Genomic DNA, 13890 nt, shown 5'->3' with positions numbered 1-13890 from the left:
CTTCCAAGCCGCTAACTGCCTCCCTCCCCCCCCCATTGCAGAACTCCCGGGCGGGCGTGCTTGCGGGGCCGGCCAGCCGGGCCAGAGCGCCTCTTCTGGAGCCTGTGCGGAGAGGCGGCGACCGGCGAGCCTCCGCTTCAGGTGGAACGGTCAAACTTGAGAGGAGGGCCGGAAGGCTCCAGGGCAGGGGGAGTGCCCGCGCGCCGCCGCCAAATTAGGCTTCCAGCGGGGAGTAGTCACTCTTCTCCGGCTCCGGACCAGGCCGGCGCACGCTCAGCAAATCCCCCCCTAGCGGAAGCGGGGCGCGCGCAGTTGCCTTCTTGCCCGGGGATTTCTCCCTTTTTTTGGCCCGGGCAAGAGGAGCCAAAAGGCCGAGGTGCCCCAGAGGGGGTGGAGAGAGAGAGCGCGCGCGAGCGCCTCTGACAGGCTTCCCAACAGTGCCGGATAAAAAGCAAGCGCGGCGGCTTCCCCCCTCCCTCCCTCCCCTCCCTACTGCCGAACTCTGTTTCTCCGCCTTGGCGGGAGCGGGCAATGAGCCTCTCGCCACTAGCGTGCCTCCGCCGGGGCGTGAAGGCTGGAGACGCGACACCCGCTTGAGGAGCCTCAGTCCCCGCGGAGAGGCTACCCAGGTAACGGCCGGGCAGGGCAGGCGAGGCAGAGGCGGCCCGCCGCCGCAGAGATGTCCGCGCACAGCCTGCTCAACAGTGTCTTCTCCTGCTCTGCCTCGCCCTCCTCCACCAAAGGCTTCTCCAAGCGGAGGCTCCGCCAGACCCGCAGCCTGGACCCAGCGCTCATCGGCCATTCCAGCAAGGAAGAGGCGGCGGCGGGGGAGACCTCAGCCCGCGCTCCCCGGGCCAGGGCGGCGGGCGGCAGCCCCTCGGCGGAATGCCTGGCGGCCTTCTCTTCGCGCGCTCTGCTGCGCCCGGCCGGCGGGGGGCTGCCCGCGGGCGTCTCCTCGCTCTCCACGCCCAGCACCCCGCTGGAGAAGTCGCCGTCGGGCAGCTTCCACTTCGAGTACGAGAGCCCGCGAGGCAAGCGGCACACGGCGTGGGAGCTGCCTTTCCTGGCGCGCGCGCCCTCCGCCTCGGCCCTCGGCAGCGCCCCTGGCGGCGGCGCCGGCGCGAACAGCCTCTTCTTTTCGCCCCGAAGGTGGCTCCAGCAGAGGAAGGGCCCGCAGTTGGCCAGTAGCCCCACCTGCGCCTACGTCGTCTGGGAAACCGAGGTAGGACCTCTGAGAGAATGACTTTTTGCGCAGCTCCAGGGCTGCAATGAAGGGCCGACGCCAGAGACTGACTTCTTGGTGCTTGGGGGGGGGGGTGTCAACAGTGGGAGGGCTTCTAATGTCCTGGCCCCCACTGGTGGACCTCCTGATGGCACTGGTATTTCTGGCCACTGTGTGATACAGTGTTGGACTGGATGGGCCATTGGCCTGATCCAACATTGGCATCTCTTATGTTCTTATGTACTTTCAGGGTCAGGCAGTGGTCTCACCAAGCTCTGAGTGACTCTGGTTTTTTTAAAGGAGGAGGGACCCTTTGACCTCTCCTGCAGAGACCCTTACTTCTTCCTTCTGAATTCTTGATAACCTTACGGTCTACATGGGCAAGGGGGGAATGTCCAGGTCACAAGTAGCCAGTGGCCTGAGCAGAAGAGCTTGGCTCACTCTGGCCTTGGCGATGCAGGATGTGACTGACATAGTTTCAGGTAACGCCTCTGAGCCGAGTCCTGCACTGTTATCACAGTGGCCTGGCTTGAGCCTGGCCAGCAGTGGGATGGAAGAATGCAGTGGCTGTACTGTAGTTGGGGTGACACAGAATACTTGAACTGGCCCTGCCAACTGTACCGGCTCCTTTTACAAGTTAACTATGGGCTGTTTTCTTGTGTTCAGGGGCAGATTAAGCACGTGCTTAGGGCACCAGTGCCAAAGGGGGCACCGCAAAGTTGGGAAAAGGGTGTAAAGCTTAGTTTGTTCAGTATGTTGAATTGTCATATGAATAAATGTTTGTATTGCTGCAGCCTGCATTGTATATCTGGTCAGACGGGTCAACAACTAAAATGGACTGGGTCAGTGTGGAAAGGAGGGGGGCACCAAGATTGGTCAGTGCTTAGGGCCCCAGTGAGCCTTAATCCGCCCCTGCTTGTGTTCACTGTTGGGGCAATTTGGGGCAAGAGGTCATTTCCTGGTAAAATGGTCAGAATCCTGAAAATCGGTAGCCTCTGCTCTACCTATAGAAATTGTAGGAGCTACTAGCACTGCTGCTCCTGCTTGTGAATACAGAGGTGCAAAAGTAGTAAAGAGTACTTAGCTGCATTAAGCATGACTTGTAGAAATTTCAGTTTCTCTTCTATTTTTTACAGCTTTCCATAATTATAAGAGGGCCTGAATGCTAGTCAGTGTGACTCAGAAGATCTGTAGCTCCACTTTCAGACTGCTGGTTGTAGTGTGGAGCAACATCAGTGAAATTTGCTTCTTTGTATGTAGTAATTGCATGTTCTGGGATTGAAGCTCGGTACTGAGAAGGTTCTTGATAAACTCTGCTTGTGTTCTCTTGAGTAAAGGACATAGAATTAAATGCTTCCATGATGTATACATATTAGGAATAAATACTTTTGGCTATATTGGCCTGAATGGCTCAGGCTAACCTAATCTCATCAGATCTTTGAAGTTAAGTAGGGATAACTCTGGTTAGTACTTGGATGGGAGAGCACCAAGAAAGTCCAGGGTTGCTACACAGAGGCAGGTGTGATGGTAAACCTGTTAATCTCTTTCCTTGAAAACCCTATGGGGTCACCACCAAATTTTGGGAGGGGCCATGGCTAAGCTAGAGCATCTGCTTGGCATGCAGAAGGCAATCTCTGGCATCTCCAGTTAAAAGTATCAAGTAGCTGGTGATGTGAAAGACTTCTGCCTGAGACCTTGGAGAGCTACCATCAGTCTGAACAGAAAATACTGATTTTTGAGAGACCAAAGATCTGATTCAGGATAAGGAAGCTTCATGTGTTCATGTGTACCTTCTAGCCATTAAGGTGCAAAGTGTTTCCCTTAGTATGTGGGAAATCTCAACCAGTTGTAACTTCCATAGCAAAAAAAGGTCAGGCAATACAAGAAATGACTCAAAGTGCAAAAAGTGTTACATCACAGTTGTCTAGTCATTTCAAGCCCCTATCAGCTGCAACTTGTTCAGAGTTTGAGAGAACATGTGAACTGGATAAAATCTGTAAAGATAAGTTGTTTCTGTATTGAGGTCTTCCTCTACGTTCCCCCCCCACACACACACTGTTTTTTTTCTGGGGCTTCCCTCCCAGGTTCCCCCAGCTCTGCCACCCAGTTCCCGAGCCTGTTCTAGTACAGTCATCAAGATTACCAAATTCTAGTGAACAAAATGTTCTGTTTCTTTAAAAGAGGCTTATTGGGTTGTTTTGTCAGGTGATGTTGCTTTAGCTCTGTTCCCTAAACAGCTCCAGCCACCCATTTCCATGTAGTAACCCTCTATTGAAGGAGCAGGACACTTTCCCCCCATGACTGTTGGCAACCTTAATTCTTGCCCACATCTTATGCTACATCTAGCACCTCACCCCCCACACCAGCAGGCTTTTTGCCAACTAATACAACAGTTATATACCTGCTACCATTTGAAGGGGAAAGCTGGGAAAAAGCAACCCAGTGAGGTGGGGACATGCTGAGCAGAAGGAGGCATCCTGGGGTACCACTGTGCAGAAGTTGCATTGCCGTTGTGAGTGGTTCTGCATTCCTAGCTGCAATGAGGGGAAAAGAGGGAATTTTAAAGTGTTTCTTACAAATGGGTCCTTTCCATGTCCACAGTTGGCGCTGTTCTGTTGCTGACCTCCTTCATGGAGTGCCTTTTAGTCTTGAGGTTTGCCATGTTAGCATAGTTATGATACATTGTGGGAGGAAAAGTATATACAGAATGTGGAATGTCAGAGGATACGGAAAGAAGTTACATTTGTTTAACTCATATGCTTCCCAGGAGAGGAGAAAAGTGAGAATGGGTTACTTACTAATTTGGAGATAGATTGTTCAGTGAATTTATGATCCTTCTCATTAGTAAAGGCTGACAATTGTAATAATAATTGAATTTCTTAGTGCTATTCTTCTTTGTTCATGTTCACAGCAAGCCAGGTAGTGAAACACTTAGGTGACATGCGATCCCTTTTGTTTTGTTTTAAGGGTTGTTTTGTTTGTTTAAGGATATGCTGCCCTTCTCTTATCCAGAGGGGACTTAAGTTTCTGTCTGGTCACTATAGTTTGGAATCAAAGAATGTACTGTTTGACTGGTCAGAATCTCATATTAATAGCAGGAAATCCTTACTGATTTCTGCTAAAAAGGATGTATTTAACAAAAATGGTCAATGATCTGGAGAAGTACCCAGTGCTGAGAGGGAAGGAAAACCATTAGGATTTTTTTTACGGTTTCCTATAAGTGGGTCATGATAACTCTACAGGTGCTGTAAACCTTTTCCTATGGACTGGTCATTGGGGTTTGCTTGAAGATTAATCTGAGTCTTTGCAGCAAGGTCTAGTACTTCTGTTGTCCTTCTGGTATAGATGAATGAAAAGTGTCAGTACCATGTTCTGTAAGATGTATTGTTTAATTAGATGGTTAATATTGGTATCCTAAGTAAAAACAATAAGCATGTTGCAAAACATACAGTCCCGGTCATGGATTGTACACTGCCGGGGTCAGATTGTGTTACAATGTATTCTTGACATATTCTTGATGGGTGAAATTGTCTGCGTAATGGTTTTTAGGGTGAGGGAATTTTAAAATTTTAGTCAGGGTCTTTTGTTTTCATTGTCAAGTTTTTGTGGGACTAATTTAGGGTTTTCACTGTGTTTCTGTTGTATGGGAACCAAGTATGAAGGAGATGAGATTTAATAAATCAAGTAACCTTTTAAAGTTCTAAAATGTGCCACTTGGTCAAACATGACATTTTTTATAGCTTGATTATGCCACTTCTTTAAAAAGCATGAGCAAAAATGATGGATTTTATATTTCATACCCATGTGTACACATTTACATACCAATCATGGAAGAGCTCTTTAAACTCCCATTTAAAGGTATGCTATTTGTTTGTAATGTCAACTTTACGCACAGTTTCATTCCATATATAGTTGTAATGGGCATATAACAGTCTCCCAGCTCTTGCAAATGCTTAACTGTAAACATGCATGACTTTGGTTTGAGTATTATTTTTTCTGTCATATACACTCAGACTGTTTGTACAAATTAAACTGGAATACATAGCCATGTAATGAGAAAGATATGGTACTATAGTTGGTTATGTTGGATCAAAGTGTAAAGATTCAGTAGTATTCATAGATAAATATTTACGTCGATCTGTTTATTACATGTTCTGAGTTCTTAAATTGGAAAGGTTAAAAAATGTAGTTTTCCCATAACCTGACCTAGATTCCCCAGGCTAGCATGATCTCATCAGATCTTGGAAGCTAAGCAGGGTTGGCCCTGGCTAACATTTGGAAGGAAGACCCCTCCAAACAATATCAGGGTCATGACATGGAGGCAGGCAATGGCAAACCACTTTTGAACATCTCTTGCCTTGAAAACCCTATGGAGTCCCCATATGTTAGCTGTGACTCGACAACAAAAAACAACAGCAGTTTTTTCCATCTGAAACTGAGAAATAGATGAAAAATAACTGAAGTTAACAGTAGCAATTAATCAAGTGCTGGTCAAACACTGGTCACTAGTTTACAATATCATGAATTTGTAAGGTACAAACTCTTAGCGAATGTTGTATGCAGACACACGGGTATAGACATACCTGTACAGAGCTAATATTCCATGACAATACCGCGTACATTGCATAACATAAGGGTACAGGTATTAGTTTGGCAAGGCTTGTCCTTTCATGCTTACCTCACAGTCTGTGCCAACTGCAGGTTTTAGTTAGCTGGTATTAGTATTCAGCTTTTTATGAAGCAGTTAGGTTCATATTGCAGCCATGTGCTGAGCTCAGCATGGATTAAGTAATGGTTCTAACAAAGTTTAAAGCATATGTCATTGATACAGTAGTCCCAGTTTATTTCATCGGAGTGTCTAAACAACTTTTGTTAGTACCTGAAAAGTAATTCCAAAATAAAACAGCTGCCTTAGATTTATTGCCCTGATCAGTTGGATTTCAAACAGACTGCAGAAATTCGTCATTGGCTTTTTAATGGTGCTTATGTGGATAGTCTCTTTGTACGAGCAGCAGACTTATACAGGGCTGCACCTCCTCTGCAGGAGCTTGAAAAATAGTGAAAGTTGTGATTGTTCTTTTCATAGAAATGACACATTGAGGTTACTCCCGCATCCCACTACTCCCTTCACAAAAAGCGTTTCCTTCTGTATTTCCACAATAAGCAGAGCTTAAAAAAGGGAAACTGGCAATGCTGTTTTGGGAATGCAAAGCAACTAATATATCCTGGCAATAGATGATCATAACATTATTGCACTATAGTTCAATAGCAATTACCATTTTTTTAAAAAAAGCCTTCCTGTGGCTCGGGGGGGGGGGAAATTGGTGATTGAAAGGAAAGTGCACACAACTCTTGAGTGAATACTCTGGCGGTGGAATGGGAATCTGCCTCCATTCCTGAGGATTGGAAGGTAGCTAATGTCACTCCCATCTTTAAAAAGGGTTCCAGAGGAGATCCGGGAAATTACAGGCCAATCAGTCTGACATTGATACCGGGTAAATTGGTGGAAACCATTATTAAGGAAAGAATTAGTAGGCACATAGATGAACAAAACCTATTGAGGCAGACTCAGCACGGTTTCTGTAAGGGAAGATCTTGTCTCACTAACCTGTTAGTGATCTTTGAGGAGGTGAACAAACATGTGGACAAGGGGGATCCAATAGATATTGTTTACCTTGACTTCCAGAAAGCTTTTGATAGAGTTCCTCATCAAAGGCTCCTAAGTAAGCTCAAAAATCATGGGATAGAAGGACAAGTCCTTTTATGGATCAAAAACTGGCTAATTAATAGAAAACAGAGAGTGAGGAAAGGAAAGATGATATGGTGTTTAAAGAACGATGGGCAGATTTCTATAAATGGGTAAAAGATAAACCTTTGGAATAGACTCGACAGGATGTATGAAATACAAATGTAAAAGATGTATATCTTATTTTGTATTGAAAAACTTAAATAAACTGTTTTAAAAAAAGAAAACAGAGAGTGAGTATAAATGGACAATTTTCTCAGTGGAGGGTGGTAAGCAGTGGGGTACCGCAGGGATCAGTACTTGGTCCACTGCTGTTTAACTTGTTCATTAATGATTTGGAGATGGGAGTAAGCAGTGAAGTGGCTAAATTTGCGGATGATACAAAGTTGTTCAGGGTGGTGAAAACCAGTGAGGATTGTGAGGCACTCCAAAGGGATCTGTCAAGGATGGGCGAGTGGGCGTCAACATGGCAAATGGGGTTCAATGTGGCCAAGTGCAAGGTGATGCACATTGGAGCCAAAAATCCTAAATATAAATACACATTGATGGGGTCTGAACTGGCAGAGACTGAGCAAGAGAGAGATCTTGGAGTTGTAGTGGATAACTCACTGAAAATGTCGAGACAGTGTGTGACTGCAATAAAGAAGGCCAATGCTATGCTGGGGATTATTAGGAAGGGTATTGAAAACAGATCAGCCAATATAATAATGCCCCTATATAAATCAATGGTGAGACCTCATTTGGAATACTGTGTGCAGTTCTGGGCACCACACCTTAAAAAGGATATTATAGCTTTGGAAAAAGTGCAGAAAAGGGCAACTCAAATGATAAAAGGGTTGGAACATTTTCCCTATGAGGAAAGGTTAAGGTGCTTAGGGCTCTTTAGCTTGGAGAAACGACGACTGAGGGGTGACATGATCGAGGTTTATAAGATTATGCATGGGAAAGAGCAGGTAGAGAAAGAGGTACTTTTCTCCCTTTCTCACAATACAAGAACTCGTGGGCACTCCATGAAACTGCTGAGCGGTCGGGTTAGAACGGATAAAAGGAAGTACTTCTTCACCCAAAGAGTGATTAACACATGGAATTCACTGCCACAGGAAGTGGGTGGTGGCTACAAGCATGGACGGCTTCAAAAGGGAATTAGATAAGCATATGGAGCAGAGGTCCATCAGTGGCTATTAGCCACAAGGGATAGATAGGGGCTCTGGGGCAGGTGATGCTCTGTCTTCTTGGTGCTTTGGGGGGGGTCAACATTGGGAGGGCTTCTAATGTCCTGGCCCCACTGGTGGACCTCCTGATGGCACTGGTATTTCTGGCCACTGTGTGACACAGAGTATTGGACAGGATGGGCCTTTGGCCTGATCCAACATTGGCGTCTCTTATGTTCTTATGTATGTATTTGTTGTGGTGATGGTGGCCACAAGTGTAGTTTAATACTTGGATACTTAAAAGCTGCATAAGTCAATTACATAGGTACACAAGTAATACAAAAGGAACTAAAAATTCTATTTTATGAGTTGAAAGACTACTGGGGTTAATCCTAATCCATGTATTTTTTATTAGATGGCTGTCGATAAGTAGCAAGAATGCATAATGAAGTACTGGCAAAAAGGAATCCGAATTTAATTCGATGCTATGGGTTGGCATTTTAATTTGATCTAGAATAACCACAAAGATCTTGATCCTGCAGGTACACACAGCATTACTTCACAGTTCGAATAAGTCAGTCAGAGGTTTAAGATTGTAGGATATGGCTATACTGTTATTCCTTGAACTCCAATGCTTTCAATTTATTAAAGAAGTTTGAGCACTTGATTCCTTTCTTGCCATAGTGTAACTTTCTATGTTGATGGAGAAAGCATGAAAATTAATATGGTTTATAGCAGGTGGCTGTTTTAATGGGTTTATTGGACAAATTAGAGCTCTTTCTAACCCATAACATAACTGATGGGACAGAGGAACTGCACATGTGGGCTATGTGATAAAACTGGGTGGTCACAGATAGAGCTGGCAGCAGTTCCTGTGACTAAAGCCAGATTTTTCCAGCCCGTGAAATTGCAAGATTTAGGACCAGACTGGGTAAGACATTACCATGCAGGTTACTTGTCCCAAATCTGATTATACCTGGGGAAACAAGTTTTATCTCCTACTTTCCCAGAGAATTATGGTGTGTTTGTTGTACCCAAGGGTTTTCCTGATTTCCCAAACCATTTTGCTCTGAAGTTTTGGGAAAGATCATAACAAATCCTGGACGACTGCCATGTGGGTGGGAAAGTTTGGATTTCCCAGTCCTGTCCACACACGGCAAGCACTTTCCCAGCAGTGTCTATTTCCTCCCCCTACTACTGGGGTGGGTGTGCACTTCTTAGTATCGTTATGCAACTGAATATCGTTATGTTGATATAATGCTATAGGAATATGTGTGACAGGTCCTCTGAATTCCCAGTTTGTTTTTTTAAAGCAAGTCTATAGCGGCTTTTGGTTGGAGATACAGGAGTACATCTCAGCACTGAAAGGGCTAGAGAGTTTTAAAAATGAAAGCTGGGAATTTAGAGAACTTGTTACCTATATTATTATAACATTATATTGACATAATATTCAATTGTAGACTTAAAAAAAAACCCTGAAAGCCCTTGCGGTCCAGAGAGGAGGGAGTAGGGCCACTGTTGGGCAAGTGAGACTGGGAAATTGCCTTTCCTCTGCACTGCATTGGCAACTGCAGCAGCCATAGGGAGATGACACATGCTTGTTCCTGTGTCAAAAACACCGTAAAGAGTTGTGGGCAGACCTACTCATAATTTTTTTTTAATACTCAGTATTTTTGAAGGTAAATTACAGCCTTGGTGGTGGTGGCTGGGCTGAAAATGGCTGTATTTGAGATCGCTGGGCTATATTCATTATTTCGATGCTATAGCATGTCCGTCTACAGCAGAAATGGACCCAAGATGACAAGACTTGAAAGGTCTGTGCAGAGAAGTGTGGTAAATACTCAGGTGTCCCAAAACAAACGTAATTGGTTGGTCGCTACCATATACCTCACAAATGATCATAGTGGGATAGGAGACAGTGCAAGGCTGAGGTGGTGGATTTTAAAAACTGGTCATGGAACTTCCTGGTATATCTACCTATCTGCTATTCAAGTGAAATTTCAAGATCTTTGCCATCCGAACTCAGTCTTACCCACTTCCTTCAACCATGTTGCAGCTGGTGAACTTGCCTGAGCTAGTTCAAATGCTCCTGGCTACTTCTGCCACTGAGCTAGTTCAAATGCTCCTGGCTACTTCTGCACTCTCTTTAAAGGGGAGCATAGCGTGGTCCAGGGTAGGTCAGTTTTACCCCAACCTATGGATCTTCTGTTTTTATCTGGATTAAGTTTACTCGTCTTCATCCAGTCTCTCACTGCCTTTGGATGCTGCTCAAATCTGCCACCTCTCTGCATTTCAAGAGAGGGAGAGAGATACAAAAAGGACTTCTCAGCGGTAGTAGTTTTTGTTAGGGACAAGTCTACATGCTATGTTAAGAAAATTATGAATCATGATTGGGTAAGGATCACACAGTAAAGTCTCCTGTGTTGAAACTGAACACAGCATCTCAAGGCCTTCATGAAGCTCTGCACAGCTGTATGCGCACTTCATTCTAGGTTCCTTTGGTCCTGGACAGTGGGATTTTAGCAAGTGCCATTTTTTAGTTACTACTGCTTTTTATTAAAAGGAAGACTAAAAGGAAGCAATAGTGGTAGAGAGAGTGCACAAGCCAAACAGATGAACAAGTCAAACAGTTGAAGGATCATCAGAAGGGTCATAGGAGGAAGAGAGCAATAGGAAATCTTGCATTAGTATCCTGTAAAAATATCTTGGGGGGGGGGAGAGATCTCTGCTGAAAGGCTTCGTCGCCAGTGAAAAGTACTCGAAACGTGGAGTGATTTCAGCAAAGAGTACTTTATTAGTGAAGAACAAAGACAAGAACCCCCGGCACGCACGCGCTTCACCTTCAGCCCCGCCTGGTCGAAGCGTTGGAGAACGGTACGGAGTCGGGTGGCAAACGACGCGGCGTCGGGGGCGGTGATCAAGACGTCATCTAGAAAGGGCTGTACCCCGGGGATACCTTTGAGGAGAGAGTCCATGAAAGATTGAAAAATCCCCGGAGCCACCGAGACGCCGAACTGGAGCCGGTGGACCTTGAAAGCCCCTCTGTGCGTGGCGATCGTCTGGGCTTCCGCCGTGGCGGCGTCCACCGGCAGCTGCTGATAGGCCTGCGCCAAGTCCAGCTTTCCAAATATGCGAGCCCCCGCGAGCGCCGCCAGCACGTGGCTGACCACCGGAACGGGGTACGCGTGGTCCTGCAGTGCTTTGTTAATTGTGCACTTATAGTCCGCACAGATCCGGACGTCCCCGTTTGGTTTGATCGGTGTGACAATGGGGGTTTCCCAGCGTGCCGATGCCACCGGCTCCAACACCCCTTGCGCCACCAGCTTGTCGAGTTCCGCCTCGATTTTCGGCCTTACCGTTAAGGGCGGAAACCTGGCCTTGATCCGTATGGGCCGGACCGCCGGGTCCAGGTCCAGGGAGATGGGGGCCCCCGTGAACTTGCCTAAGGACCCATCGAAAACCCGGGGGAATTCGTTGCAAACGTCCGCGAAATCGGCTTGCTGCAGCTGGTGGATGCCCCCGATGGTCAGGCCCAGCGGCTTAAACCACGACATCCCCAGGAGACTGGAAAGCCGGCCCCCCACCACCAGAATGTCCAAACAACCCTTGAAGTCCTGGAACTCCACCAGGAACGTGCCCCAGCCCCGCACCACCACAGGATTCTTATTGAAATCCTGAAGCCTGATGTGTGGTTTGCGCAGAGGGGGTCCCCCGTTGGGACACACTGTCCGCAACGTCTCCTCCGAGATAATGGTAAACTCGGAGCCCGTGTCAAGTTCCATGCTACAGGGGGACCCCTCTATCCGGACCGTAACATGGACTTTGTTTCGGCTCTGACGGGGCAAGTCACCTACCTGGGGCTGGGGCTGGTGGCCGACGGCATTTGTGTCGATCGAATGGAGGTCCACAGTGTGGATGGGTTCCCACTGGTGGCTGGGTTTCCTGGGTGGCTGGCGGCGGCTGCGGCAGACCTTGGCGATGTGGCCCTGCTTGTTGCAGGACCTGCAGACCGCCTCGCGGAAACGGCAGCTCCGACGTTCATGCGCGTCCCCGCAGCTGGCACAGGAGGAAGCTGGCTCCGACGGCCTCGCTGGCGGTGCGCCCTTCGAACGGTGAGGTTGTGACGGCTTGCGGTGGAGTTGCGCCACTGCCTCCTCTTCGGAGTCTGCCGAATCCCCTCCGGCTTGGGTGCGGTGTACCCGATGGCCGCCGTGGCCCGGGTGCTCATTCTCGAAGGCAGCCGCATCCTTTAAAGCCGTGGCTAGCGTGAGGTCATCATCCCGAATGAGGCGCCTCCTCAGTTTGGCCTCTCGTAAACCCAACAAGAACTGATTCAGCAGGGTCTCGTCCAGGTTGCTGAAATCGCATTTCATGGCGGCCTTGCGAAGGTTGGCCAGGAAGTCCGCAGCTTTCTCTTCGGGGCCCTGGACCTTCACAAAAAAATCCATGCGGGCCGCAAATTTGGAGGGCTGTGGCGCTAGATGGGCCGTGAGAGCCGTGATGAGGGCCTCGAAGCTCACCTCCTCTACCTCCTTAGGTGAGATTAGGTTCTGCAGAAGGAGCAGGGTGTCCATCCCACACAGCCGGATGAGCTGGGATCTCTTCAATTCGGCGTCGGTGACCCGCATGCAGGCAAGGTAGTGCTTGAGGATCCTCACCCATGTGGTCCATCGTTCGGGGTGGGCCAAGTCAAACGGAGCGATGCCTTCGTGCGAGGTTCCTGCTGGAGCGGCGGTGGCGACCCCGGAGGATGCGTTGGGCCCGGAGGATGAGGACGTGGAAGCAGAGGAGGGAGCGGAGGTGGCGTTTTGCTCCGACATTTCCGCGGATGCTCGTGGACGCTCGGAGGACCGGGTGAGGCGGGCGCGCTGGTCGAGCGAGCTTAGCCTGAAGCGTGCTAGGCGTGGAGAGCGATGCTGCTGCTCGAGGGGTCAGCAGTGTGCAAGCGGAGCCGGGAGCGGAGCGATGAGCAGTTGCCGGAGAGCTGGGATGCGAAGTTGCGCGGTTCCCGGAGAGGTCTCGGCGTCAGGCTCGGTGCGGTACTCGTGTTGGCGTCCGGGTCTTGTTCATGGGGTCGTAGATCCCACCTTCGTCGCCAGTGAAAAGTACTCAGAACGTGGAGTGATTCAGCAAGAGTGATTCAGCAAGAGTACTTTATTAGTTCAGGAACAAGACAAAGAAACCAGCTCGCAGGCCGGTTTATATGCGTTCAGAAAACCCGCCACCAAGCACACCTAAACACACCCCCTACTCCCGATAGGCTATTTACAGTAACCGGGCGACCATTGGTCTCCCGGCTGGGAAGCTGGCCCTTTGATTGGGCCGGCTAGGATCCTTCAGATCCTTTGTCTTTCGACTGAAGCTACTGAGGAATATTGCCTGGCCAGCCCGGGCAAGTCCGGGCATGCCAGGCTGAATGCACTACACGTGGTAATGGCGACAATACATTACATCTGCCAAACAATGCTGCTGAAACTTTTACCTCTCCTATGTATGTCTTCGTACTTCTAATCTTATCAGCCGCTTCTGTGAATTTCCAGGCCCAGTGGTGAGTGGAGTGTCACCTTACACTGAAAATATCAGGCACTTAAACTTTGAGCCAAAATGTGGGTACAGAAGCTGTCCTAAGAAAGCAGTGTGCAACATCCATGTCATAGACCCAGATGACAGACATCAGCATTATGACAAAGGTTTTCAAGGTGATTTGTGTATTTCAGGTACCTTTCCCCTGTCACCCAAACTATACTATTTTCTGAGAATGTATTTCTTCA

At 48.0% G+C, this 13890-nt stretch overlaps 1 protein-coding gene across 1 annotated transcript in view; it reads left to right on the top strand.

Moving 5' to 3' along the window:
• The first annotated feature begins 679 nt into the window (after positions 1-679).
• The window catches only part of LOC107124265 (rho GTPase-activating protein 6-like), a 276952-nt gene continuing 263741 nt past the window's right edge, over positions 680-13890 (top strand). Inside the window, exon 1 of the mRNA XM_015427684.1 lies at positions 680-1222. Coding sequence (XP_015283170.1) covers positions 680-1222 — 543 coding nt within the window. The remainder of the gene's footprint in view (positions 1223-13890) is intronic.

The sequence above is a fragment of the Gekko japonicus genome, unplaced genomic scaffold (assembly GCF_001447785.1).
Source record: "Gekko japonicus isolate JY-2015 unplaced genomic scaffold, Gekko_japonicus_V1.1 scaffold296, whole genome shotgun sequence".
NCBI lineage: Eukaryota > Metazoa > Chordata > Lepidosauria > Squamata > Gekkonidae > Gekko > Gekko japonicus.
Note: the sequence above shows the minus strand (reverse complement) of the source record. Positions and strands in the feature narration are given on the sequence as shown.